The following is a 26,451-nucleotide window of genomic DNA, read 5'->3' as shown; positions in this document are numbered from 1 at the left end:
TTCAACCCATGAGCCACTTCTACAATGATGCTGCAAGGTGATGCATATGCACTCAGTGTGCTCTTTCATAAGAGGAAAACCTGACACCAAAGGTTGGCCATGGCTACAAGGAAAGGCCCACAGTGAACTGAGAAACTGAACCTCCCTGCATGCACTGTGATGTTCAGATCATGCTTCTCTTTATTGCCTTACCACATGCACAGGAAAAGGCATGCCTACCAGTGAGGGAATACTGGTGTTTCACAAGTCTTATCTTCTCAGCAGGTTCTGCTGGCATCCTTGTGGCAGGACAGAACTCACAGCATGTATAGGTGCTAGTGGAAGAACACGTTAATATTTAAACTAGGCAAAAAACAATCTGTGAAGAATACTTTAATTTACCTTTCTGATCTTCTTTTTTTCCTTCTGATGCTGATGCTTTCTCTGATAAAGTGCCATTATTTCCACTGGCTTTGACCACATTTTCTTCCTGTATGGTTTCTTCACCAATGGCTACGGTGTGTCCATTTGAAGTTTCAAAATTTACTGTTACATCACCATCTGAAATGAAAATTAAAGAGTCATTGCCCAGTTTAACTACTTACTTAGCACCTACTTACAACACACACAGCATCCCTCTGCTTTCAAGCTTCTGTGGAAGAAAAGCAGAAAGACTTACTGAAATGTGAAACATCAGGCTGTAGATCTGCTCTGGAAAGTAACTCTGTAAAGAAACTCTACAGTCTTTCATGGTCTTTGGGTAGACACCTCTGCAGTAGCAGGCATGGAAGTCCATGCTGGTTTCCTCCTTCATGTCTGTTCATGAGCATCCTGTTCTCTTATCCCTGCAGCTTGGTTTACACAGCAAAGAAATGTGTGCATGGACCACAACAAAGCTGTAACATGTTCCAGCATGTTCCAAAAATGGGCAACAGCGGGGCAGAGTTGAAGAACTACTGTGGTGCACTCCTAGCATGTAAATAAGCCAGGAATTTGGACAGAAGTTCTCAGAATGTATGTGCCCATTTACTTCATAAAAATATGCCACAAAGACATCATACAGTCTTAAGAACCAAGGTGAAGTCTTCCTGTATCACACATCATATCAGAATTAAATTCTGCAAGTCAAATTCTTTCTCAGCTTTGATGATACTTTACTCACTTACCCAGACTAGCTCAGCTTCAGAGTTTTCCCGATTCTGAAAAAAACTTATTTCCCTATTTGTCTCTATATTGCTGAAAAGTGCTATTCTTGCTGGCTTACAGCTTTCTCTGTTCCATGCACTTTAAAATTGCTGCTGCTTTTCTTCTCTGGTAATTTCTTTCTGCAGGATTCTCTTGCTGTCAATCCAAAAAGTAAGCAAATCTACATGGCATCTCCTTTGATTCCTCCCATTGATTCCTCCCTAACTGTGGCAATTCCACATCTCTTCCTTGCTGTGTGTTATCAGACCTGGAGGTTTGGCACTTCCCTGGTTTCAACACAATTATGCAGTCTCTGTCCTACCACCTTGGGTGCCCCCACTCAGGTGATTGTTTCATTACCTTCTGCACAGTAACATCAACTTGATTTATAAAAAAATGAGTTCTGCCTTCCTAACTTTGTCTAATTTACTACAGCTGACACTTGCACTTACCTTAACTGCAACATTCAGTTTCTTCAGCTTCTCTCTTCCAGGGCTTCTGAAATCCACTCATTCCACCTCCACATATGACACTGCCACCTCATATTCACGTCTTGCTTCTGCAAACACCTCCTGCCTCCGAGTGGCACTTGCCACTTTCCACTTCATTCTTCTTCGCTGTCACTTCTTCACATTTCTTACCTCTCACTTTTCGAGTCTCCGTGTAATTTCCTTTTTAGCTTTCATCCTCATAGCTATTCCTTCTACCTTCACACTCCTCAACTGTCTTTCCTACCTCTCTATTTTTAGCACCTTCAAACTAACCCCATATTCTTTCAAAATGTCCTTAAAAATTACAATTTTCATCAAACATGAAGCACAATGTGATGAAGATAACACAGACCAGATTGATATGAGAGGAAGAAGAGAAAATTGTTCATACTTATATCCTTTTCTCATTTTGCTCAATCCTTGTAAGGAACTCAAAGTCCCATTCCTTTAAGAATGGAAGAGAGGGTAAAGGACACTGATGACCAAAGTATTCATAATTTTATCACAAATTACAGTATTTATGTTCAGACTGTAACCAACCAGAGAAGTTACCACATTTCATTAACTGTTCCCACTGTAATTACAATTTACAACCTTCAAAGGACAAGGTCACACAGGTCCCCAGTAAAGCACGTGGCAAAACCCACAACAAAGCCACAAATGGACAAACTGAGGTATGGAGAGTTTACCAGCCTTGTTTTAAGACAATGACAGTAGCAGAGACAAATGCAGAAGCCAGCTGTGCTGAACATCATAGTCTGATATTAGCCAAACTCGGTACGGACAAGGGACGTCACACATCAACAAACAGACCCTTTACTTCTAAGTATCTATGGGTATGATACAACCCATACACACTGATACTTTACTCATTCTTCAGACCACACAGAAAAATACAATTTCTTGGAGAAAATTATTTTTTGGAAAATGTGGAGTTCTTAGACTCCTTGACAAAATGACAAATGTTTTAATTTAAGCAACAGAAAATTATTTTACTCACTTGACTTTTAGCTGATCTATATTTATAAAAGATGAAGAATATTAGAGAGAATACCACTAGAAACACAACTGGATGTAGCACAGAAGTATCTACCTTGGCTTACTCATGCTTTTCAAAATGTAAATTCTGGCTAATGCCAGGTACTAAAACTCAGAGCCATTTTCAAACAAGTGATTTCTTGCCCACTGTTTTATGCTGGTACCATTTGTGATTGTGGCCTGTGTGATAGCAGTAGGATCCATATGATCCCAGCACTTGTACTTTTTGATACCTGAAATGCATTATATTCATTTTTCTGGGTTCCAAAGCCCATAATTTTTCAGCAAAAATGTCTCATTTTATACTGTAGTGGCTTTAGACAGCAGACCTTGACTCAAAAACAGATTTATCACTAATGAGAAAAAAATTCTGGCAAACAATAGGCAGGAGCCACAGAAGTCACATTATTTACAGGGAGCATTAAAATACTTCAGGATATGACCAGAGGTCAGCTGGGGCACCTACGGCAGAAGCAGTTACAGAACACAAATCCTTTGACTTAACTTCAGTTGTCAGCTGGCCCAAATTACCTCTCACACTTCTCAGTTGGTCCCCTCATACCTATTTATACTACATGGAAACAATGCAACAGTGGCTTTATCATACGTGTTTAGTGCTTAGTAGCTAAATTCTAGTTAATGTGTTATCACCTTGCTCAGGCATTTCCTTCAGCACTCCCCTTCTTATCAGCTCCTCTCTGCTTTGTCTTGTCGAAATCTTCCTTTCCAACACTAAAGAAAAAGCACAGTTAAGAATAGATTTATTCTCATACTGCTGATGATTGTGAAAAAAATGTAGAGAACTGATTTTATTTTATAGAAAGAGAACTCTTGTTTCCTCCAGTTCTGCAGAAGAAGTGGTCTGGGTTTTCTTGGACAGTCTCTGAAAATACTGCCTTGCAATTTCAGGCACAGAAAGTGGGGACTCATGAGCTCCAGTATCTTCAGCTCAGCAAGTCTCCTTGAGGCTTCTTTTATCGTCAATGGAAAGAGGTACTTTCAGGGTGAAATTGAACTCATCCTAGCATAGGCATTTAACATGTAAAAGTACATTTTTCCTACTGACTAGACTGAGTAGCTCAGTTGGAGATATCTTCATCTGCTTTGTACAGGTTTTGAGTAGCAAGACACAAATCCTGCTCAGAGAAAGAAACTCACAGAGTATCCCTTGTGACATGCAAGCTGTTTAAAGGGAAAAAAGAGATGTAAACAGAAACAACCTTTAACAGAAGCCAGAAAGTTGTGTTCTAAAAGGAAGTAACATCCTCATCGATTGATGCTGGTTGACTTTCATGGAAAAAAAATACAGCATCCTGTTTTTATGTCAAAAAAATCCCCAAACAACCTGATGCACAAAACCCCCAAGACCGTGGCACAAAGCATTCTAATTATTATGTTTCTTTCCCATGGGAAAATTGCTGAACAGTTTTATAGGGAAAAGCATTTACAGATGTTAGAATAGAGTAGTTCCACATTGTATCCCATCCCCAAACTGATGCAGTGATCTGGGAGATTATTGTAATGATCCACGGGACCATGGTGCATAATGTTCACAAAATGTGAGCATCACTTGTAAAGTCCTGTCTCCCCTGTTAGGAAAAGGTAGTCTCACACTTTCCCATCTTGATTCTGTTTTCATACAGACATCAAAATCCATATGACATTTGGACCGCAAGCTGAGGGCATGTGGTGAAGTCCAGCTGTGCTGGACTTCATCCTATTAATGCTATGGGATAGGGTTATTTGTCTCATTAACCAATTCAAACACCCTCTAGGGTCAGAATAATTGCTGTATGCAGAGTGATAATACCTTGTGCAGTGTTTAATCTCACTTGTGCCAGCCCAGCTGGAGTGGCTCAGCCATACAGAGGAGTGACAGGCTCTTGGGAAGGCAGGGAGAAAGGCAGTTTGACTCTTTGGAGAAAGCTGCCCTTCATGCCCAGCAAAACACCTTTCCCAGCAGCAGGTGCTCAGCTGCTGACACAACCAGGCTGGCTGACCTCAGGTGCCTGAAGGCACCACTGCTAACAGCTTCCCACTCCCCTTCTCCATCAGTGAAGGGGATGGTTGAACAGAATGACAGAATTTGGGTTTTAGCTGGAAGGGAACTTAAACCATCTCATTCCAACCCCTCTGCCATGGCCAGGGACACCGTCCACTAACCCAGGTTGCTTAAAGACCCAACCAACCTGGTCTTGAATGCCTACAGCAATGGGACATCCAGAACATGTCTGGGCCACCTGTTCGGTGCCTGACCACCCGAAAGTAAAGAATTTTTCCTAACATCTAATCTAAACCCACCCTCTTCCAGTTTAAAGCCATTTCCCTTTGTTCTATCATTACATGCTCTTGCAGTAGTCCCTCAGATTCTGTGCTCCCAGAAGTTACAGTACCAGGTTTGTTTCTCACACTGCAAAGTGCTGGGATTCAGCAGCTCCTCAACACAGGATGCATTTCCCCATTAAAGTAGCACCCACTCCTGGCAGAAGAGCTGGAGGGAGTAAACATTTTAACCAGTCCAGTTCCAGCTACTCATGCCTGTGAGATCAAGAGCTCACAAATGCAAGCATTACTGGCTCAAGATTGTAAGCTGGCATTAAGTCTGTGTCTATATACTCAGGTACTTTGAGGGCTCTGTCCGTTAAAGGTCAGAGCTCTGCAGCATTCACATGTGACAGCATAAAGGAGCCCATGAGTGTGGCTGCAGACTCTCAGTACAGCCAGCCTCCTTGAGGAGAGTGTGGTAGCCTGACCTCTGATCAAGTTAGGCTGCCTTGGGTCCCACATACAAATTACTCACAAGCTCTTCCAGTTTCTCCCCTGTATATTCAAAAGCATTGCTTTGTCACACGCATTGGCACAGGAACACACCCTAGGCTTGCAAAGAGTTTTTCATGTAGGGGAGCAGTCCCACAAGGACTGTTTTAAGAGAGATGGGTGGCCATGGAGACAGAGGACCATGTGGGCAGGCATGGATGGAGTGTCTTGGTCTTTCTAGAGAGCAGGTGCATTCACAAGCAGGGTGAAATCTCCTTTGACACAGTCCTGAAGGATGAGCATCGTACACATGCACTTTATCCTTGTTTTGTTGCTGGCACTCTAAATAATATTTTATTATTATTTCAGCATTACAAATATTATTTAAGGCCCACTCTCTTTTTTCTCTGTGCTTCCTTTTTTACACCTCTTTTCTTGGGGACAGTGAAATGAGGTGATCTCTTACACATCTGTGGGACAATTCAATGCCACCTGAAAACAACAATGGTTTTTCCATCAAGTTAAGAACATTGGATCAGACCTTGCCCCATCAATGTCTCTCTAGTTTTAAGGATGATATATTTTTTTCAGTTCTACAACACTGAATTAACAACTGTATTGAATTAATTATCATGGGAAATGAAAATTGTCATTAAAAGGCATGAACCTCTTACACTTCAACTAAAAAACCTCAAAGCATTTCATAAATTACACAGGTTTCATAACAACCCTGAGACATAACTATCTCCATTTCACATATTAGAAAATTTGTGAACAGATAAGAAGCTTAAGTCCCAGTCCTCCATCTTCTAAAATGTTAGCCACGATTGGTGGTTTTATTTAAACTGATTAAGCTCAATTAATTCAGTTTGAAAAGCTAATTTATTTTAAACATTATTGGCCCCATGGATAGAACATAAAAAAATCAAGCTAGTGTTCACTACTAGTACCATAATTTCAATTCATACAAAGAAAAAGGCAGAATCTTAATTTGAATCAAAGTGGCAAAAATATGTCCCCTTGTGTAAGAGGAATGAGTAGCCTGTCAACTTAGGAACTTATACTGGGCATTATTTAGTTAGCCTGGACTCATCATAATAATATAGTTCATTGAAGAATATGCTATATATTTGGTTTATTTTAGATTATGCAATATATTTCACATTTATATAGTAAATGTGTAATTCAAAATACAAAAGTATTTTGTACCATCCTGTCACCCAGAACCATCGTTCAAACATTTCCTGACTTCTGCATGCTTGACTTTGTAACTCTATCATTTTAGGAGAGCTTACTGAAACATAACAGTAGTCAAAAGTAGTTAGCTCAGCTGACTGGTTTGAGATTCTTAAAACTCTGTGCAATTAGGCTGAGTGACCAGCTGATGCTATCAGCACAAATTTTTCTGCAATATATGTATATAAGAATGTATGTTTATCTATGTGAATATATATATATCTCAACATGCCTGTCATATATATGATATGTAGATATATATGTGTATATATAAAGGTGTCAAAAAAAATTTCAACATGAACACCAACATACTGTTTCTAACTTTAAGCAATGATAAAATGTAAAGAACAATTTCTCTGTCTGTGTACATGTGTGTATTGAGATTTTTTACAGAGATCAGTCCTGACTATGAGGGTAACTGGTTATGAGTCCTTGCCTACTGAAGAGGGCTGAGGTGAGGCAGGCAGGCAGTCCCCAGTCTCATGATCCAGAAGAATCAGAAAATCTCAGGTAAAAATCCTTCCCCTGCTGCAGTCAGCAGCAGAAATTGCCCTGACATCAGGTGTAACCATCAGAAAGTATAATAAAGCCTCTATTCTGGCCTTATTCTCAAGCAGTGCAGGATAGCCTGGGAGCCCAGTCCTCAGGGAGACAGGGTGCCCGAAAGCTGGGCTAGCTTGAGGCCGATGCCACGGGCTGTGACCCCCTTAGCAAGCTTGGTGATTATCAGCTCTTTAGTGACTGCAAGCTCTCTTGGGATCTCAGCTCTTGCTTGCTAAGGTAGGGTGCCCTTGGCTGAGGCTGCAGCAGATGCGAGAGAGGAGAAGGAGAGGTCCTGGCGTTCCACAGCGATGAGTTTATTGGGGGAGTCTGTGAAGGGTCCCAGTGACAGCTCCTCTTCTGTCTAATGGGCTAAAGTAGGCCCCTTTTATAGGGTTAAGGGAAATCCAAACTTGACCAATAGTAAGGTTTAGGTAACACAGTCTATAGGGTTACAGAGATAAGCTTTGGGGCGGGGGTCAGGGAGACAGGAACTTATGTTGCTGTCTCAGCAGTTCCTATTGTTCGATCCTCCATGGGGCCTTACCCAGGTGCATGGGGTTTACTACAAGAAAGGATGTAAATTTATTGTATTGTATGCAGCCCTCATTTACTCCAGTAAATCTTATTCCCTTCACAAATATTTGCTGTTTTGCCCAATACAAATAATAACAACACTAATAATGGGAACAATTTACCTCAAAAAGTAGCTTCTCTCTCTCCCCCCCCTTCCTCATCCCCACAAAAAAGATTGCTTAGTGATGGTCAGCAGCTGCAAACCTCAGGCAGTCTTAAAACCCATTCTTTGACTCAAAGAGTGCTGTGAGATTCTGGATAGTCTCCAGTACTTAGTTTTGTTCTTCTAAGAGACGCTTGAGAGCATTCTGATTATTAATTTTTCTCTGACCTAGTAAGAGCTAAAATCGCCTTCTGATCCCTCTCTGTATATACTTTTGCAGTGAAGCTTTGAAGTGGCATCTACTTTGTGCCAAGACACAAACTGTCTTTTCTTCTGCAGCAAAACTTCGCAGAGAGAAACCCTTGAGATGATGGCATTTTGTGTTTGTTTTTCCTTGATTCTGAAAGCCCTCTAGGCAAAAAGCATACAGCCCGTGCCCAAAGAACAGGCTTTCTGAGATAGAGCGTGGAAAACACGTTGCTAAAGGGAAAAATTCCAACCATCATTCCCACAACTGGCACAGATATTGACATCTAACATCTAAACATCCCTCCTTTTTGATGCTTGTGGTATTTGCTGTTTACAAACATCTTCCAATTGCTCCTAAGGAAAAAAGTTCTCCACGGAACATGTCCTGGCAAGGCCATAGCAGGGACCTATTTCAAAAAGCCAACTGAAAACCCAGAGAAAGTAGTGAGAGTTCCTTCCAATAGCCCACATTCTGTCTTAGAAGAAACCCTTTCTTCAGCTGCATGTGGATTTACCATGCTGCAGCCCTGTTAAGGGGGCTGGCAATAAATGAGGATCGTGGTGCTCTCTCCCATGGTCCCAGGCCAGGAAATGGGCTTCCTGCATGTAAGAGGCAGGCAGGCAGACAGCTCCCACTTGGTCATGAATATACACCTCTGATTGAGTAGTGTGAGGAAGAGGATATCCTGTAGGATTTTTATTTTGAATGGATGTCTTCCCATTTCCTTCTCAAGTTAGGTAAGCAAGTTTCTTCTGCCGTGTCACTGAGCAAGCAACAAGGGGCAGCTTGCCACGTCAATGCCTCTTCTCAGTCTCCATTGGTCTCGGGTCTATTTCCTCAAGAAATACAGGGAATACTATTTTTATTCATCCCTGAAATTACCATCTAAGGCAGGATGAATGCAATCCAAACTACTTCTCAATTCAAGTTCCAGCCTCACATGAAGCACATACACAAACACAAGTGATCCCATGCACAGTTTAAAAGCAATCAGTGTCTTGAGGGACCACAACATCATGAACAAGACCAGCAAATTAAGTAGAAGGAGTATCTAAGGAGGCACTTTTGAAAATGTTGACCTTAATTTATTTGTGCTTAATTTCCTGCTGTTGTAAAAGAAATACTAGCACATGCTCTGCCCTGGTATTATAAGAATTGATGTGTCATGCTTGCAAGACTGGATTCAGGCCCTCAGAAGAAAGACAGTACAACATAAGAAATACAACCTTTAACATGAACTTACCAGATATTAGTTTTTAAAAAAATAATTGAAAAATGATACATGTGTTATTATTTAACGGCATAACATTTTAACACATGCTAATAGGTTGGGAAAGTTTAGGGAATCTCTGTATACACAGCTTATGAATTGTCATTACTCTGAAGAATTTGCTGCATATAAAATCATATACCTATCCAGGAGAAGCTGCAGAACATTCAGGGGTCATTAACTAGAAATAACTTTGCTTCAGCAATATTATAAAAGTACTGGGAAAGCTGAAGGAAACGGGAAGCGACGAAAGAGATTTCAGACTGATGGGATTTTTTTTTTAATTGCAGTAACAGAAGAAATTGTGGGGCGGTTGTTGCAGGGTATGTGCGAAAATGAAAAAAAAAACCAGAAAAAGGAGAGAAAGAAGGATCTGAAGATCTCAGAAATCTGTTCAAAACTTCAGCTGGCATCTGGAGTGATGAAGACACCAGACAAAATGGCTTATTTTTCCTTTTTGTGTAAAAAAAAGTTTGTTTTAGAAGTTTTGCTGTCAAACCATAGAGCTCCTTGCTGTAACTGTCAGGGGTTGGTATGGGTTTAAAATGTCAAGCAGTGTTCCTCTAAGAGTTCAGGGAAGCTACTGAAAACACTTCAGGAGACTAGAGTTGGCTTTATTGCCCACAGCCTTGGAGGACAGTAGACAGAGGGCTTGCACTGTGACAATGAATCCAAAGAGAGCTCACAGAAGCTCAGTGGACTCTAATTAGATTCAAGTTTAGGAAACCACAACATCAAATGTATGAATCCCAAGCCAGAATTTTGGGATTTTTGTAGAGAAAGTTTGGCTAGAGCAGTGACAAAAAGACACACACACACATATAGGCAGGGTGGTATTCAGTTTTCTAAACATGGATGTCTACAGTCACTTCAGATGCCCCAGGGTTTTGGAGCTGTCTGCACAGGGATGACAAATATGATATCAAAACTTCTGGGAGAGCAGCCAGGACACCCAGAGCATCTCAGGTGGCCCCAAACAACTATGTTTGGCTAACTAAATCCCAGTCTTTAATACCCCTCTTTTCAAACAGAATGTAAGTCAATCACAGCATTTGATTTCAGACCTTGTCAGTGGGGAAGTGAAGGGCCAGAGCAGCCTCTGTGAAGGCAGGGGCTGCAGAGCTGATCCTCATTCTTCTGCTGGGCATGGCTATGTCTGCTTCTGCCCCAAACTTCTATCCCCACAAAGGCAAGCTTTGTTTCATAATTCAAGTCACTGACTACCAGGAGGACAGAGAGATTTTCCATGGTATTTGAGGACATGTACAGTAAACAAATCAGCTGTGTATTTTAGGGGATAGGCTCAAGACAGAAGCTGACCAAGGTTCGGTTTTTCCTTGCCAAGGATCAAATGGTTTTTCCGCATGTCAAATACCATGCCTAAATAATCCTTGCCATCTAACAAGTTGAAAGAGCTTTTCAAATATTACCCTGCAAGACCATCAGAGTGTTTTCTACTATTTGCCACCAAAGGGCCACAGACATACCTGCTGATGTTTCTCTGAATTTGTCACTGGTCTTCTTCTTCCGCCATTTCCAAGGTTTAAAGATTTTGCCAATGTTGGAGAGTTTGCCCTTCCTCTTGAAGGGGGGAGTTTGGGATCCTGGGGCTGGTCCATCTGAGTTAGCAATTGAAGCCTTGTCCAAACCATCAACTGTATAAAGAAAAGAAATAAAAATAACTGAAGGATGGAAAACAAAATAGCACCCAACAGCTAAACTCCTCCACTACCAGACTGCAACAGGCTGTGTATGCATCAACATGGATTTTTCCTGTTCCAGAAGGCAGCCCTGGGCTTCAGTGCTTCTCATCACTGCAACTGCAGCTGTGCAGAATTTGCTTCTCGTGATGCTCATCTGATGTATTTGCACAGTCCAGTGGTTTTCTATCACTACAGAAGAATTTCTTCCAACTTATGTTTGGGTGAGTTTTTCCCAATCCACGGTGAAGTTGAATAACTAGCTATCATCACATAGAAAACAAAACCCTTGCAATGTGAAAACATAAACTGTTTCTTTTGGGTAAAGTTAATCCTTTCTTAAACAAACTCCAAAGATAACTGTTCTGGCCGTGGAATGGGAACAGGTCTGTTTGATATCCCTGGTAATCAGTCCTTCCCAGCACAGCCTACCATGAGTCAGGCTTCTTATTAACAAAGTGTATATAACAATAAGCTTTTGAACTGCAGCCAAAACTTAAAGAAGGATTTCTTTACTGCAAAAACATATTGAATGATATGAAAGCCAATACTTAGCAGATTTTGAGTTTCGTGAACCAATTAAGACTCATCCCACAACATCCTGTAGCATAGAGTTAAACTACTCTGAGAAATCTACTATTATTTATTTCTATTGAAGAATTAGCCTTCCACTTGTAGTCCTCCAAACACTTCCAATGTGCTGAATTTTACTCCTATGAACAACGAAGTAACTGCCATTACTTAGAGACACAAAATTAATCATGGGCTTAACTGGTCACGTATAGGCTCTGTAATTTCTTTGATTCATCTAAAAATTCTAATTATAACCAATTCGGAACAAAGTTGATGCCACTCTGAACAGTAGTAATGATAATCACAGATCATTAAATCAGAAATGCTATTCAAAGAAAGAAATACCAGTGTCCCCATTTTACAGATGGAAAATATGAGGCACAGAATTGTTAAGTGCTTAATTTTATGTTTGCCAAATAGCTTCCTGAGTCCTGGTCTTGTGACCTAACTGCTAAAAAGATAGAAATTCAGCCACATAATAACATGGTGCAATCTTATTATTCTGTTTCTCAGACAAATGACATGTAATGAATCCTATATTTGTCCTAGGCTTAAGATTGATCCAGGATGCTAAAAAAAAAAATCTTTTCTGTGAGAAAGCTATGTAATGCAAACAGAGTCCAAAAAACTTTATTTCCAATGTTTTGAAATAAAGTACTGACAAGAAAGATTCATTGTATAATTTCATTGAAGTCTATGAAAAGTAGTGATAGAAGGAGGTGAACCTTAGAGAGATTTAAAATGAGACTGCCTTAAAATGAAGCAGCTACCTCCAACACACCGTGAGAAGCCGGGTGAGAGATGAGGGATGAGAAGATCACCAAGGGCAGTGGGTGGCTCTGCAGAGAGGCACAGGGCAGCACAAGGAGCCCTGCACAGGTGCCTTGCCTGAAATTAGGGATTGCAATCCCCTATGGAATGCAGAAGTCTCTGCTGGAAACTGTGGATCTAAGGGAGAATTACAATTATTTGAAGTGTATGTAGAAAGACAAGAGAGCAAAATTTATCTCTGCAATTCCAGCTGACATAAGAAGGGATGAGTGCCACAGTTTGCAGCCAGGAAAAGCCAGGTAAAAGAGGTAAGGAAAACACCACCAGGAGCTGAGTAGTGCAGCACTGGAACAGGTCCTGGAAGGATGTGAAGGCTCAGCCAGGTAAACCTCCAAAGCTCCTTCTGGGGCTGACCTCACCTACTGTCAGGAATAGTCCTGCTCCAAGTACCTCCTGAGTCCCTCCTAGTCAAGACTCCCATGGTGCTATAGGATGCAGAAACACAGTTTCTCTGTGAAATCAGCTCTAGTAAATCCAAATACTCAGAAGTAAAGCAATGAAGAAGAGAGACCAGGATGTGTTGGCTGTAGAGTCCTGTCCTGGGGCAGGAGCCAGGCAATATCTCACTGGCAGAAGCAGTGAGATATCAGCTCAGGGGAGTGAGAGGCTACCCACCCTTGAGGCAGCAGGACAAAAGCCAGGCTCTTCTCTGCAGTGGCTTAGAAATGCCGTGCTACTGGTGTGAAGAGCCTGCATTCTGCTGAGAGACAGCATGGGCTTGTAAGCACTGGAAAGCTGATCTTTCCAAATGCTCCTGAGTCACGGAGTACAGCCCATTGCAGGAGACCACTTTCACAAAAACCTCATCTAGATTTTTTTGCCCTGTGCCTAGCAGCAGAAATGGAGGAGAATTAGGGCTCCAACAGCTCCTCACAGAGAAATACAGATTTACATTGGTTCCTGTTCTGCCCTCTGCTGAAAACTGGTAACTCCAAAATAATCATACTCATCCTAGCTACAGAAATCTGTCTGCTTCAAACTGACCAAATACATGAAATTCATGGAAAATAATTCTTTTCAGGAAGACTGAAACTTTTGAAAACAGATGTCAACATTAATTCCTTCTGACAATAAAAGGCAAGGAGTTGATTTATCTAGTGAGTTCAACAAGTGCTCAAAATTGGGAATTTACTAATCCATGGACCTTGCACCAATTCCCTCATTTGAAATATGCATTTGAAAAGAAGGAATAAGCATAGCCAGATATCACAGACTAACTTTAGAAATAATCTAAGATAAAGTAATAAGTCTAGAAAAAGGAACTTATTTATATTCAAAAGTGCATATATTATGTGTATACATATATATTCACAAGCTAGCACATTTTATCAATTAATAAGCTATTTAAAATACCCCACAATTTCAGCAGACATTTCAGAGCATTTATAGAAAGATCTTTACAAAACTTATTACTCCTCTTGTTTGAAATACTCCACAGGAAACCGATGCTTCAGATGCACACAATTTGCTTTATAGGCCATGTACTACTTAAGAATAAAGCAGTGTGTTTTTCACCTCAGAGAACTTATCTACCTTCTATTAATCATTATAAACATTATACATATTCACTGAGGGGAAAAGAAACATCTGAGCTTTCTAAGGTTTAGAGGAGCATGCTGACTTGTGTAACTCTATTATTTGTATAGACAGTGTCTTTGCCTTCTTCAAAAACCCAGTGAGTCACTTCGTTGTCTTCAATAAACATTATTAATAAGTTTGACACTAGGACTTCTGGCTATAGTACCTGCATAGTTTACATGACCATAGTCCAGTCATATTCCATATATTTGCCCTAGGTGAAGATTTTCCAGCTGCAGGATCAGCTGGGTGCACAAGAAGGACAAGAAGTGAGGATATGGATCCTGCACGTCGCTGTCCCACGATGAGGAGATCTTGCTGCAAAGGCCAACAAGGCTAGCAGGGGCACTGCAAAGCTGAATCTTGCCACATGGGCTGTAATCAGATGAAATATACAAAAAGGACAGCCTCTTCTCAAGCTTGTGGGCAGCCAGAGAAGATCAGATCAGCCTGTGGATGACCCTGACTTTCCTACAAATGCTTAGAGATGACTGAACGTGTCTCATCCCGGGAAGGCTACTTGCAATAAGCAGTGTTGATCTCTGTAGCTGCTGAGGAAACATTTTAGTGCTATGAATGATCTCCAGAGATGCTGTGGGGCTGAGGCAGGTGTGTGAAACCATCACAGTTTTCCCAGGGCATGGTACACTTCAACACTAAGACGTCAGCACTGGCACACACTAACACTTATTTCAGGTAAGTACTTACAACTAACTTTATAAGAGCAAAACGCAACAGAAAAATGACCCACCAGATCATTTCAAGCAAGTCTAATGTCACTTATTGTGAGCTAAGCAGTGTGTTTCTGCTGGTTCCAGGCTTTGTGATCAGAATGCAGCAAGACCGTTTTTAAAAAACTTTGACTTAAAGAAATTCATTATTAAAAGAAAAGAGGACTATATTTATGACTTTAGATGTTCTGTATTTTTTGCTTCTGTCTATTTTTTCTCTTGGCTGTGAAAATGAAAAGCCAGCAGAAGAACCTAACCTGCGCTCCCCTCACCAGCACCTTTTTACACAACTGATCTAACCCAATCCTGCTGGAGTACTGGTATATATTTAAGGAAATATATATATATATATTCTTTCTCACATCTGGGCTGTTAAGTACAAGAAGGTGCCACCAGAACATTAAGTTCTCTTCTTTCCCCACTGTGCTGCGCCTTTCTTGCTGCAATCCCTTCTCTCACCCACATCAACCAAGGCTTACCCACCTGCACTGCAACTCTGCTCTGCATCCTTGTCATACAGCAAGGTTAAGAGTGGCAAGATGAAGGAAAAGTCCTCCTCCTATAGCTGGACAACATAGCCAAGAGGGAAAAGGGCACAGAATCAAGTGCCCCACTGATACCAAGGCACTGAGGTAGCCTAGTACTCTCACTAGCAATAGTTTTCTTGCAGTATTGCTGTGGGATCACCACATCACTCTTGAAGCATGTGAGGAAAACCTTTTCATCCTGTCAGAATACAGGTGACTCAGGGTATTGCCTCATCTAACCATGAATGAATTGAGAAATGCAGCAGAGGGTGCCTTGGCCCCAGTTCAGTTACCTTACATGTGGATTTGGATACAATTTCTGTGCTTATTAACTACCAGTTAGCTAGTACAGTTATTATTTTTCTTTTCCTCCCACTGCACTCTGCTGCCTTGCAGGGATGTGCTGCAGTAGTCCTCTTGGTTTATTGAGACCTCAAAACCTCTTCTGACTACAATAGGATTTTCCATACTACCTTGCCAGAGAGCACAGAGTTGGAAATCATGGTTTTTATGCCAGCAAAATTAACATGTTTTTGCAGCTCCTAGTATCCCCAATTAGCAGTAAGTCATCAACTTACTATAGAATATAAGCTGCTTATTCCTCGAGCTTACTGGCAAACTTCAAGACACTGCATGATAAAAGGTTTGATGTAGTCACTGAAAATCAGAAGTCATTCTGACACTATAAATGTCATTTTCAATAAGTATCTCAAATTATTATTTTTCCTGACCTGAACCAGATGGATTTTTTTTTTCTTTCTCGCAATTGTGTTTTGTGGGTGGTTTTGTTTTGTTTTTTGTTGCTGTTGGTTTTTCTTAACCTACTTGAAAGGGAAAAAAATACAGCTAATCCATGGTGGATAAACTGGTAAATGGGAGAGATATAATCTACCTCCACGCAGCACAATGAATTGGCATCTGCATGCATTTGGCTTGCCATACATCTGGAGTTTAACTTTGGAGAAACTCTGTCATGAGCTAATTGATTTGATTGTGTTTTAATCAAATGAAAGGAAAAAGCTTAAGTTCAAATGTGGGTGGCAGAGTGGTAGTTTCCATATGGACCTGCCAATGTTGCCAAATGTTAATTGGACCTCCAGCTGGCAATCAGCTGAACAGGCTGGGTAGTGGCTGCTTCATAGGGAGGCTGGCTGCTGCCCTGGAAGAGCCAGAGGGAATCCTCCTAGGATAACCACAGCAGGGATGGAGATGATGGCCTGAGTACCTCCAGTTTCTACATGGATACACACACAAATGCCTCTGGGGTTCTTGGAATCACACTTGGATCAGCAGTGCCAAAGTCCAGAAAGGGTTTCAAGTCTGAACCTTGCAACTCCCACTGCTTCCACAGGCAAAAATGTTACTTTGCTGCAGAAAGTCAAACCTGGCAAGAGTGGAAAGCTCAGCTCAAAAGACCACAATCTGTTCTGCCTGTGATGAGCCCCTACCTAAGCTCTGCAAAAAGCACAAGTACTGCTTCACAGGTACTTCAAAGGAAAAGAGGGAAGCCTGTGCTTTCCCTGAAATCATAGCATGGATGCTCAGGGCTCCACCTTTCAAAGAGCTGCATGGCTCAGAGGGATGCTCAGCCACACTGTTCTCTTCTGCAGCGTGCAGAGAAGAAATTTGACCAGAATTTCAAACAATGATGTATTTTTTCTAGTTCTCACTTTCTTAGCTGTACACCTAGGATTAACAGGCTGAAAAGCTTATTTAGTTATCTGTCTCTTAGGTAGAATCCCCTAGTCCTAAGAGACAATGATCCCCAGCAAGCAAGCAGGAGACCTGACCTGGGCTCACTGCATCACTGGGGTAAAGCGAAAAAAATGTTGCTTTTTCTTTTTCCTGGTCACAATAACCACCTCAGCTTAAGCTGTTGGTTGGTTTGTCAGGTTCCAGGCTGTGATTACCACAAATTGTCTCTTGCTAGTGCATCCCAAATGCATATAACACACTTGCAACCTCCAGCTTCAGCATTACTTCACAGTATAGCTTTCACTCCCACGGGGTTAATTCTACAGAGAAAAAAAAGCTAAGTTGTGATTGTAGGACACTTGTAGAGACACTAAAAATATCAAAGGCAACACAGCCAGTCAGGGCTGCCCAGCCTCACTGAATTGTACTTCCCATGCAGGAACTTCATGGTTCAGAGCTCAACTGCTCTATCTACACTGGCATCTGAGCTGGGTGTGCTCTACAGTCAGACCTCTACAATCACACCACCTCTCTTCTCAACTGTTTCTTATGTCAAAACACATCAGGGACTCTCTTAAGGTCTGGAAAAAAAAAGATCTGACCTATGTTTGCAATATACCCACAAACATGTATTTGTAAATTAATTATTGACATTTTGGCAACATGCAGTCCTTATTGGAACAGCTACACAACTTCTTCCTCCTCTTCAATAAAATGCTTAACTTCCACACTTCCAGCTTCCTGAAGAAGGAACAAGCAAATGCTCAGCCATCCTGTTATACAGGTTTGAAAGCAATCTGGTCAAAAATCTCCTTGCTACTTCCTCTCTCACCCTGGACACAGCTGGCTCCAACCAGAAGGAAAGGGATCATAGGTTTAATGCAGGCTGCTCATTATTTTTTCTTCAACCCCAATACTTGAGAAAAAATCAGCAAATGGAAAGTTTCAAGACAGTTACATTTTCCAGATATACAAAACATCATATCAAAGGTCAAAGCAACTCCTCCACAAAAACAGGGGGAAAAAAAATCCAGGCACAATAACAGAGATGCAGGGAGGAAAGAAAAAACAACAACTAAAAGCATTGTACATAAATGAGCAATCTAACTACTTTGAGCAACTGAGCTACTAATTGCAAATTAATGCTTCTTGTGTCTGAATATTAAGGGATAAATCTCCTTGGACTAGAATGGTATATATTTCTATTTATAGTTCAAATATTTTTGGATGATTTTGTAATTTCACCTAAAAGTAAGGTGCATGTACTCATCTTATTAAATTCTGTATTGATATTTTAAAACATCACATCTGAAAACCAGAACTGCAAAACTGGAAATACTTCTTTACTGACTTTTCTTGGCATAGCCTTATTATGGGGGAGAAATGTAACTGCAATAAATTCACAACGGATCTTTTTAGCTGCAGGCAAGAGGTAAATCTCCCCAGCAGATATTGGCTAGAAGTGTGAAAATAAACTGAAGCACCTGTGGTCCCTCTCACCCCCTGTGTGGTGATAAATAGGAATTAAAAGCAACCACCTTTGCAGTAGTTAATAGGTGTGTTATACCAATGCTGAGATAAAACTGGGTGAGGAGAGTCACAGGGAAGCCTCTGGCCCTGGTTTCCACCACCCCAGTTAGCAGCAATTTATTCTCCATCTGCCCCACACAGGCCAGGTCAAAAACCTAGGAAAAGAGTAAAAGCATGGCCAAAGTTACTCTGGGCTGTTTATCCCTCCTCTCCTCTCCCTAAGCAAGCCTGAGGCTGTCACAGGTCTCAGCTGGCTGGCTCCTCTGGAGGTGTACACCATCCCAAAGGAGATGCTGCAGGATGTTAGGAGATTATTCTGCCAACCCCCCATCTCTGCATCACTGGCTAAAGAACTCACTGCTGATCCCTCCCCGATGCCCTTCAGCCATGCCAGATGCACCTGGAAAGACAAAGGCATTTCCCTGCACATCTCTGGCTGTGTCCCCAGAAGGCATCACCCCTGCAGGCAGAGACAGCACACAAGTACAGCTTTACAGAGATGCTGCCCACACAAGTGGGGTTCCAGTCATCTCAGCCTGTGTTTCTGCACCAGCTCAACAGAAACCTCAGATGAACCACCAGCCATGCTGGTGACCATTTGTAAGGCTGCATGTTATTGTAGGGGGATAGAATATAAGAAAATAAAGATAGTGTAGAAAGTAATCTTACCTCTAAGGAGTTGCAGCTGGGCCAATTATCAAAGATTAGGAACAGGCCTGACTTTACCAGGCCACAGCTGTAACCAATGAGAAGAGTGCTATAGAAGAGTGGGGCGGCTGGTTGAGAAGGGAACTGGAGTCAGTTGGCTGCTTTGTGAAGAAGAAAGAGGCAGTGTTCTGAGGAGCTGCCCATGAGAAACACCAAGAAGGTATGGAACTTTTGTGATAGGGAGACAACAGTATGGAACCCCTGCAATAAGATGACAACACGTTATCACTGCACTGAGACAAAACAGCCTTTTGTCTGGGCTTCTAAAACTGAGTCAGCTCCTACTTCTGAGCTAGAGAATGTACCATTGAGCTGGGACAGGAGCAGAACAGGAGTGGAGAGAAGTTTGTGAAGAGAGGGAAGATTTGTTCCAGGAAGTGATCACCTGATCTCACTGCCAACAGGTGTGAGAAATGCTCTGATGCCTTCAACACATCCAGTGCTGAAGCAATAACCACCTGAAGTCCTAACATCGTCAGCTCTTTTCCTCTTCAGCATGAAAAAGGTGGGGAACCCACTTCAACTCATTCCAGACCAGCCAGTGCCCTTGCCAAACACAATTATGTATGACTATTACATGTGGTTTCCCCTTTATTATTACTACTACCTTTAATCAAATCTTTCACAATTAACATGTTTATAATATCTGAAAGCAGGTTTGGTTTTGTGGGCTCTAATCCCAATGCTTCCCCACTCCTATGACAAGGAGTTCCTGATCTACAAATAACAGAACATGAACATACCCAAAACCTTAGGAGCAATTTGATCAGTCATGCAATTAAATGCCTGGGACAGGACAGCCCAGAGCTCATTGTGCTGCCTTTCAAGAGCACCATTTTCTTCTATACTGGCATCACTTCAACACCTTTTTTCTAGTACAGGAAACAGTGTACTGCACTTGTCCAAATGTGTGCAAGTCAACCTCAAAGCAAATAGTCTCTTTATGTGACCTTGCTGGCCTCAGAACCCTGCCAGGGAGGTCAAGAACACTTTTAAACCCAACCAACAAATTTCTGATTGTTGCTGTCACTGCAAATATTTGTACAGGCTTTTAGCTCTGCTGTCTTTGTAGAAAGAACTGTGTTTATTTTTAAGTTCAGTTTTTAGCTGCCTTTAAAATGCTCATCTTTGTTGCTAGATACCAGCTTGAATAAACAATAATAGTGAAACTCCAAAATACTCAGAACAACCTATTAATGATTAAATGCAGTCTTCTTAGTCAAAATACTAATTTGCCAACTCTAAAACCACAGCCTATAAAAATCATTCTGTACATATAATATCATAATTCTTAATACAGTCTAAGTTATCTTCTTTGCTATGAGGAAAAGGGAGTTGCCAAGTTGCAGCTGACTTTCATTCTGCATCATGTTTCATTACCCTCTTCATCCCCAGCCACACAGCAAACAGCTGTTTTACTCCCTGTAACTTGTTCTTTACTAAGGCCAAGGTGGGGAAAATCAGGCACAAGCTGATATATTTGTCAGCTCAGCTGCCCTTCTCAGCAGGGCACGTTCTTGTCCTGGTCACAGGACAAGTCTGTGCAACTGTGATGGGATTCAGTTTTACTTTAAAAACCATTATGGTCCCTTTCCTACACAATCAAGAAACAGTAATTCCATCAAACAAGGTGATGGCACTGTAAATCACTGCAGTAAAACCCAGTGGAATTGTAGTACCATCTTCATGAAGGTTTGAGGCTGTATTCATACATATTTTTTTACTTCAGTCTTTCCATGGAATCAGTGTTTATGGAAGTGGGGTGTTGGCAATAAAAAAACCTTTAGTTGGAACAAATTACAAATGAGAAAGCTGCTGCCCTGCTGCTATTGCACTGGGATGCTGGGCTGGAGCCTGCCCTGCTCACAGCTCACCCTGGGGTCACAGGTGCCTGTCACTTGTGGAGGCAGGGCTGGAAAACAGGATCCCACTTCCCTGTGGGACAGCCAGCAGCACTCTCCTTTTAGATCCAGGCACCAGTCCAGGACTAAGCAGAGCATCAAGCACTCCTGGGAGGGAAAGGGGCTAAAGAAAGGGGCTTGTTGAAGCTTCAGGTGGGGAGATGTCATCTTGTTGCCAGAGAAGGCACTGAGAACATGCTTTGCTCTCCCAGCGGATTCTTCCCTTAGGGGAAAACAACTGCTCTGTAAGAACATCATCAACATGGTAGATACATAATTGATACCTTCATTTCCCCACTTGGCTGCTCCTGATGTATTTGGGGCCTCCACTTCTTCTCTGCTCTCTGTTAATAATGAATGACTGCATTATCACAGTGCTTAAAAAGGGCTGGCCATAGATCAGAACCTCTTTAAAGAGCAGTATGGACAAACACCAGAAAGACCATTCTTGCTTCAGCTCCAAGTATAAAATGAGAGACAATAACTTGAACAACAGATTTCTGATTTTCATTGACACCTGCTCAGCTGTTGCATTTTAAAATTTAAAAAAAAATTGTAGCTATCCACAAGCCTCTATGAGTTTGTTTGCCAGCATGTCCCTCTCCAACTTTCTCATTCAGACACTTGCATTTTAAGCAATCATAAAATAGATCTTTGCTGTCTGCAGACTAAAACAAAATGCCAACTTCAACTTTTATATGCCAGCTTGAACTGAACTGCTTTAGCTGGTGTTGGATGAGCACCCCTTGAGCCAGAAAGCAAGCACCAACAGAAACACCAGACCCCATCTCCTCCCCAGCAGTGCTTTCCAGCACTATACTACCCCATGGCCTAATATATTCATTCATTAGCTTCAGCACACAGAGCTTCAAAGGGCACCAGAGGAAATGCCTGTTTGTCTGTCAGGGGCACCTGAGCCCACCCAGCTACTCCAATGCATCAATACATTGCTGTGCAGGAAAACCCTTCATTTTTCTAAGTGGAATTAGGAGTTAGTAGTCATCATAGCCCAATGAAACATTTTAAGCCTTCCAATTACCATTATGATGCATTCAGGCTGATTATGAATTAGATAATATATTGATTTTTTACTTTGTCCAAAACCCAATATGAACAAGAAGAATAATTTAGCCTATTTTAGTGAGATTAATGTGGACAAAGGTCACTTCAAACTGTATGGAATGACACGCTTCACTGTATTTTGTATTTTCTTTAAGACTGTCTTCAAACTTTAAACAATTTAGGTTTCATTAAAAAATATTTTTATTATTCCTTATTTATTTAGAGGTACACCAGGCTATATGACCCTTGAGTACTTACGAGCTAGAATACAAAACACTGACATGAATTACTTAAAAACCCGAATGAAACAGAAGCTGTTCTCACAATTATCAAGTTTCTTTAGTTTTATGATTACGAGTGCCATGACCTTGTTGATACAGATGAATTGGGCACAAAAGCTTTATTATTTAGCCATGTGCTTAAGAGTGCCATAGAAAGAACTTGATTAAAATGAAAGAGGTGGTGCAAAAAAACCCGAATATGACTGGCAAGCCCTGGACCTATTGCCAGCAACTCAAAGCAGCACTGGAAATTCCAAATCCTTGCAAATAAAGTATGTACAGCATCAGTCTTCACCAAATTCATCTTTGGCATTATTTAAGCTCTATAAAGCTTTCTTTTTTAAACTACTACCAAATGTTTTCCTAGAGAGGGAACAGCATGTGCCAGAGTGCTCGCCTGTTTCCATCGGTCCCTGGGAAAGCAAGCCGTTTCTTAGGAAAGCCCACAGGAATACTTCAGAAATTCCTGCTTGCAATTTCTGCCTGACCAGACTGTTTCTCATCCTGCGCTTTCTGCAACTCACCCAGCAGCTGATGCACCCAGCAAGGGAGAGAAAGGGCTCATTATCAGCTTGGTCAACAATGAATCAACACATGGCCAAAGTGTCCCACAAAGGAAGGAGCAATCACTGTTTCCACTGGCGGTACTTCCACAGGGTCTCTCTCTGAGGGTAGTCCACCCTAGCAGGCAGGGCTTTCTTGGGTTTCTGCTCTTCCCAGCCAGCAGACCCCAAAAGAACATCACTGCAGGGATCCAAGGAGAGAAAGGAAAGCAGAGATCCCACAGGTGATGGATGATCCTTTCCCCATGCCCAAGGAGCACAGAGGGAACACTGGAGAGCCCTGGAATGGCAAGCAGGAGTCAAACCCAGTCCCTGAGCCCCTCTGCAAGGCACAATGTCTTCGCAGCCACTCCCCAGCATTACTTGCACTGTGTGGTTTGGAACCTGTTGAGCTACATCCTCAACTGAAGGAGCAGAGGGCCTTCCTGCAATCCCTGGAAATTTACCTTCCTCATAAAATAACTCCTGAAAAATTCTATGCCATACTGAAAAAAACCATCTTGTAATGCCATCTCCAGTGAAAAATGCTTTGTATAAGAGCAGGTTTTGAAATAGAAAGGTTAATAACTATTCTTTAAAAGAGCACCTTCAAGTCGCTTACAAATAAATGATGGCAACTCTGTTGAGCTTAGCAAGAAGCTAAGCTATTGTGGAAATGAAAAGAAATGATAAAGAATTCAGTCATTTTGCTTGCCTTGAAAAAGGTTTACAATTTCCCTTAAACCTCCCTCCCACTCTTGCTAACATTCAAGTGCTTGGCAAACATTCACACACATATTCAACATTTTTAGAACCTGTACTCACTTTTCACCCTAGCTGGATGCTGAACTTTGGGAGAGAGTGGTAATTTTAACACCAGGAGAGACCCAAAAAGTGACTGGTGCATTACACCATGCAACTCCTTGCTGTGGGCAAGCATTTCTTTCACATGCTGTGCTCAAAAGAGCTCTGGTAGATCAGAGAAAAACCTGGAATTGTGATGAAACATATATAAGCCATGATAAGCAAACCACAAGATTTCTGTATATAGTAGGAAGTTTTCTGTATATCAATACAAATGAAGAATACAAGGAATATAGGTAAGCACAGCAGCACAGTCTGATTCAAGTTTAAAAAAGTGCTAGAAAAGCGCCACTAACCTTCACTGGATATTTTCTTGTTGTAGAAAGAATGAAATTAAACTAAATCAAGTGTTAACTAGCTCTTTTTCTCTATTTTTTTTTAATTCCTGTATAGGATCATGAATAACACGCTAAACTGAAAAGCACAGAAATGCAAGATGTGTCCCACTCAGAAGCTTTTTGACAAACATTATGACGTTTCATGCATTTGTGAATAGTGGTCACTGAGAACCAGCTCCATAAGTATTCAATGCATAAATAAATAAAGTATATGTAAGTTTCACTTAAACCAGAAGACTTTAGTTTCATGTTTGTGAACATGTACATGGCCCATACAACAGGGGCCATGCATTTGAAAGGCTGCCTTTAGTTTTTGGCCAGATGTCAGCACAGGAGGAGCAGCCTGGCCAAGCATCCAGTCGGTGACCCATGTAAATCTGCCCTTGCCAAATCAGCTCAGCAATTGTGTCAAGATACCAGCAAAAACATGATCCTGTTTCAGGTAACACCTGCTCTGAGGAGCATGAAAAACCTTCAGATGTGTCCTCAAAGCTTCCAATCCAAACAGCTCCATCACCAACATCGCCTTCCCACTTCAGTCAGCCTCTCTGCTAACTTTAAACATCTGTCTTCTAAACCACGTGGGAATCAAAGGTTTGAGTGGACTTTTAATTATCTTTCATGCCAACACAGACTTTTGGAGTATAATTGAATTTTGTGGGAAGTTTAGCTTTGAGAAAAGTTAAGGAGAAAAAGAAATGAATAACAAGAAAGAAAAATAGAAAGATTACTACCCCCCCCCACATTTTCTATTTTCTTCACACTCAGAGCAATACAAAACACTGTATTTGCCCAATTTGCTCATGTGCTAGGAATACCATAGGTTTATCTGCTACTAATACTGCACACTTTTATGCAATAAAAGGGGCAGCCTACAGGCTGGGAATGCCCCCTGGCTGGAGTGTGGAGCTCACAGGGATGCACAGTTCCCTTCCCCAGCAGTGGCAGCACTCCAGGCTCAGCACCTGCTACCCAGGGAGGCAACTGAGCACAGAAAAGCACAAACACAAAATATGAAGTGACTCTTGTTATTCATACAGAGGGAAGTGCCTTGTTTCTAAATACTCTGGAATCTATGGCCCTGCATGCTGGCTTTTAGAAAGGACGTCTCACTCCATATATTTTATATAATATTTTAATAAACCCACCAATTTCACAACTAAAACAAGCCAGAGCATTAAGCCAAGGCTAAATGTGCTAGAATACTGCCCTTGATGTGCTTTGGTCAAGCTGTTGAATGTAATCTCAATTTTATATGAAGTCATAGTACTTGACCGGGGTGCATCTGGATGTTGTTTTTATAAGTACAAAACTCTGCTGGTAGGAAGAGGTGAGTAATTGGTGAAAATACTGCAAGGACTATAACTAGAAAATATGCAGGTTTTTGTGCAAGGAAAAGTTCTCATCACTAATTTCATTGACATGCAGTCTAATGCAAGGGGCTCTTTTATCAGGCAAATACAGACACAGTGGAAGAAATGCAGAGCTGTATCCACAAAACTGAAGGATCCAATTTACTTCTTACGGCACCTACTCAAAACTAGGGAGGCCCAGAGCAAATCCATGTTATTGAAGGGACTCCTAACCTACCACATGTCTTAAATCTGCCATATTCTACTACTGGGGAGCTCTGGGGAGCACTGCTCTATCTCACACCTTCTCTCGTGTACCCTTCCTACAACCACAAACAACTGCTACCACCAGACCTCTGGCTCCTCTATTTTCATGGACATGACAAATGTTTTGAAAAATTGTCAGTTCTCTTGAAAACTGTGATATGGGCATTCACAGCAAAATATAACATCAATCCTAGTCTGATGGTAAGAACTTCAGTGAGTATATGTGACTCCACACATGCGCATCACTCAACGAGACTTCACTCATAATTCCTGGGTTAGAAGAAAAATGTTCCTGCCAATGTGTCAGAAGAAGAGCCATCAATATGGTACCAACAATACCACTGAGATAAACTAATGGTTGTCTTTTTCACCTAACTGCTGCCAGACTAAGGAGGGCTACCGGAAGCCCTCATAAAAGACTTCCTACTTCACTACCCAACTCCTTGAAGTGTCATCTCTTGCACCACCTCAGCATTATCCCAGTTTCCCTCCCTTCTCTCTCACCTCAAACACAGTTCTTGGGTTTTTTTACCCCACAAGAAGGAC

At 41.5% G+C, this 26,451-nt stretch overlaps 1 protein-coding gene and 1 long non-coding RNA gene across 5 annotated transcripts in view; one reads left to right on the top strand and one right to left on the bottom strand.

Annotated features, from left to right (window-relative positions):
* PHACTR2 (phosphatase and actin regulator 2) overlaps nt 1-26,451 on the bottom strand; it is a 104,295-nt gene that overhangs the window by 35,211 nt on the left and 42,633 nt on the right. For 3 of the 4 annotated variants that reach the window (XM_066546906.1, XM_066546905.1, XM_066546908.1), the window contains exons 2-4: nt 10,913-11,080; nt 3,345-3,425; nt 382-540 (exon numbers count right to left, since the gene is read on the bottom strand). In XM_066546906.1, coding sequence (XP_066403003.1) covers nt 382-540; nt 3,345-3,425; nt 10,913-11,080 — 408 coding nt within the window. The remainder of the gene's footprint in view (nt 1-381; nt 541-3,344; nt 3,426-10,912; nt 11,081-26,451) is intronic. The other variant, XM_066546907.1, reaches the window with a different exon arrangement.
* Nucleotides 11,228-24,515, top strand: LOC136554709 (uncharacterized). Its single transcript, XR_010783367.1, has 3 exons — nt 11,228-11,349; nt 14,326-14,803; nt 24,342-24,515. It is a non-coding gene; the product is annotated as an uncharacterized lncRNA (long non-coding RNA).

The sequence above is a fragment of the Molothrus aeneus genome, chromosome 3, assembly GCF_037042795.1.
Source record: "Molothrus aeneus isolate 106 chromosome 3, BPBGC_Maene_1.0, whole genome shotgun sequence".
Taxonomy (NCBI): Eukaryota; Metazoa; Chordata; class Aves; order Passeriformes; family Icteridae; genus Molothrus; species Molothrus aeneus.
This window is presented reverse-complemented; position numbering and strand designations above follow the sequence as displayed.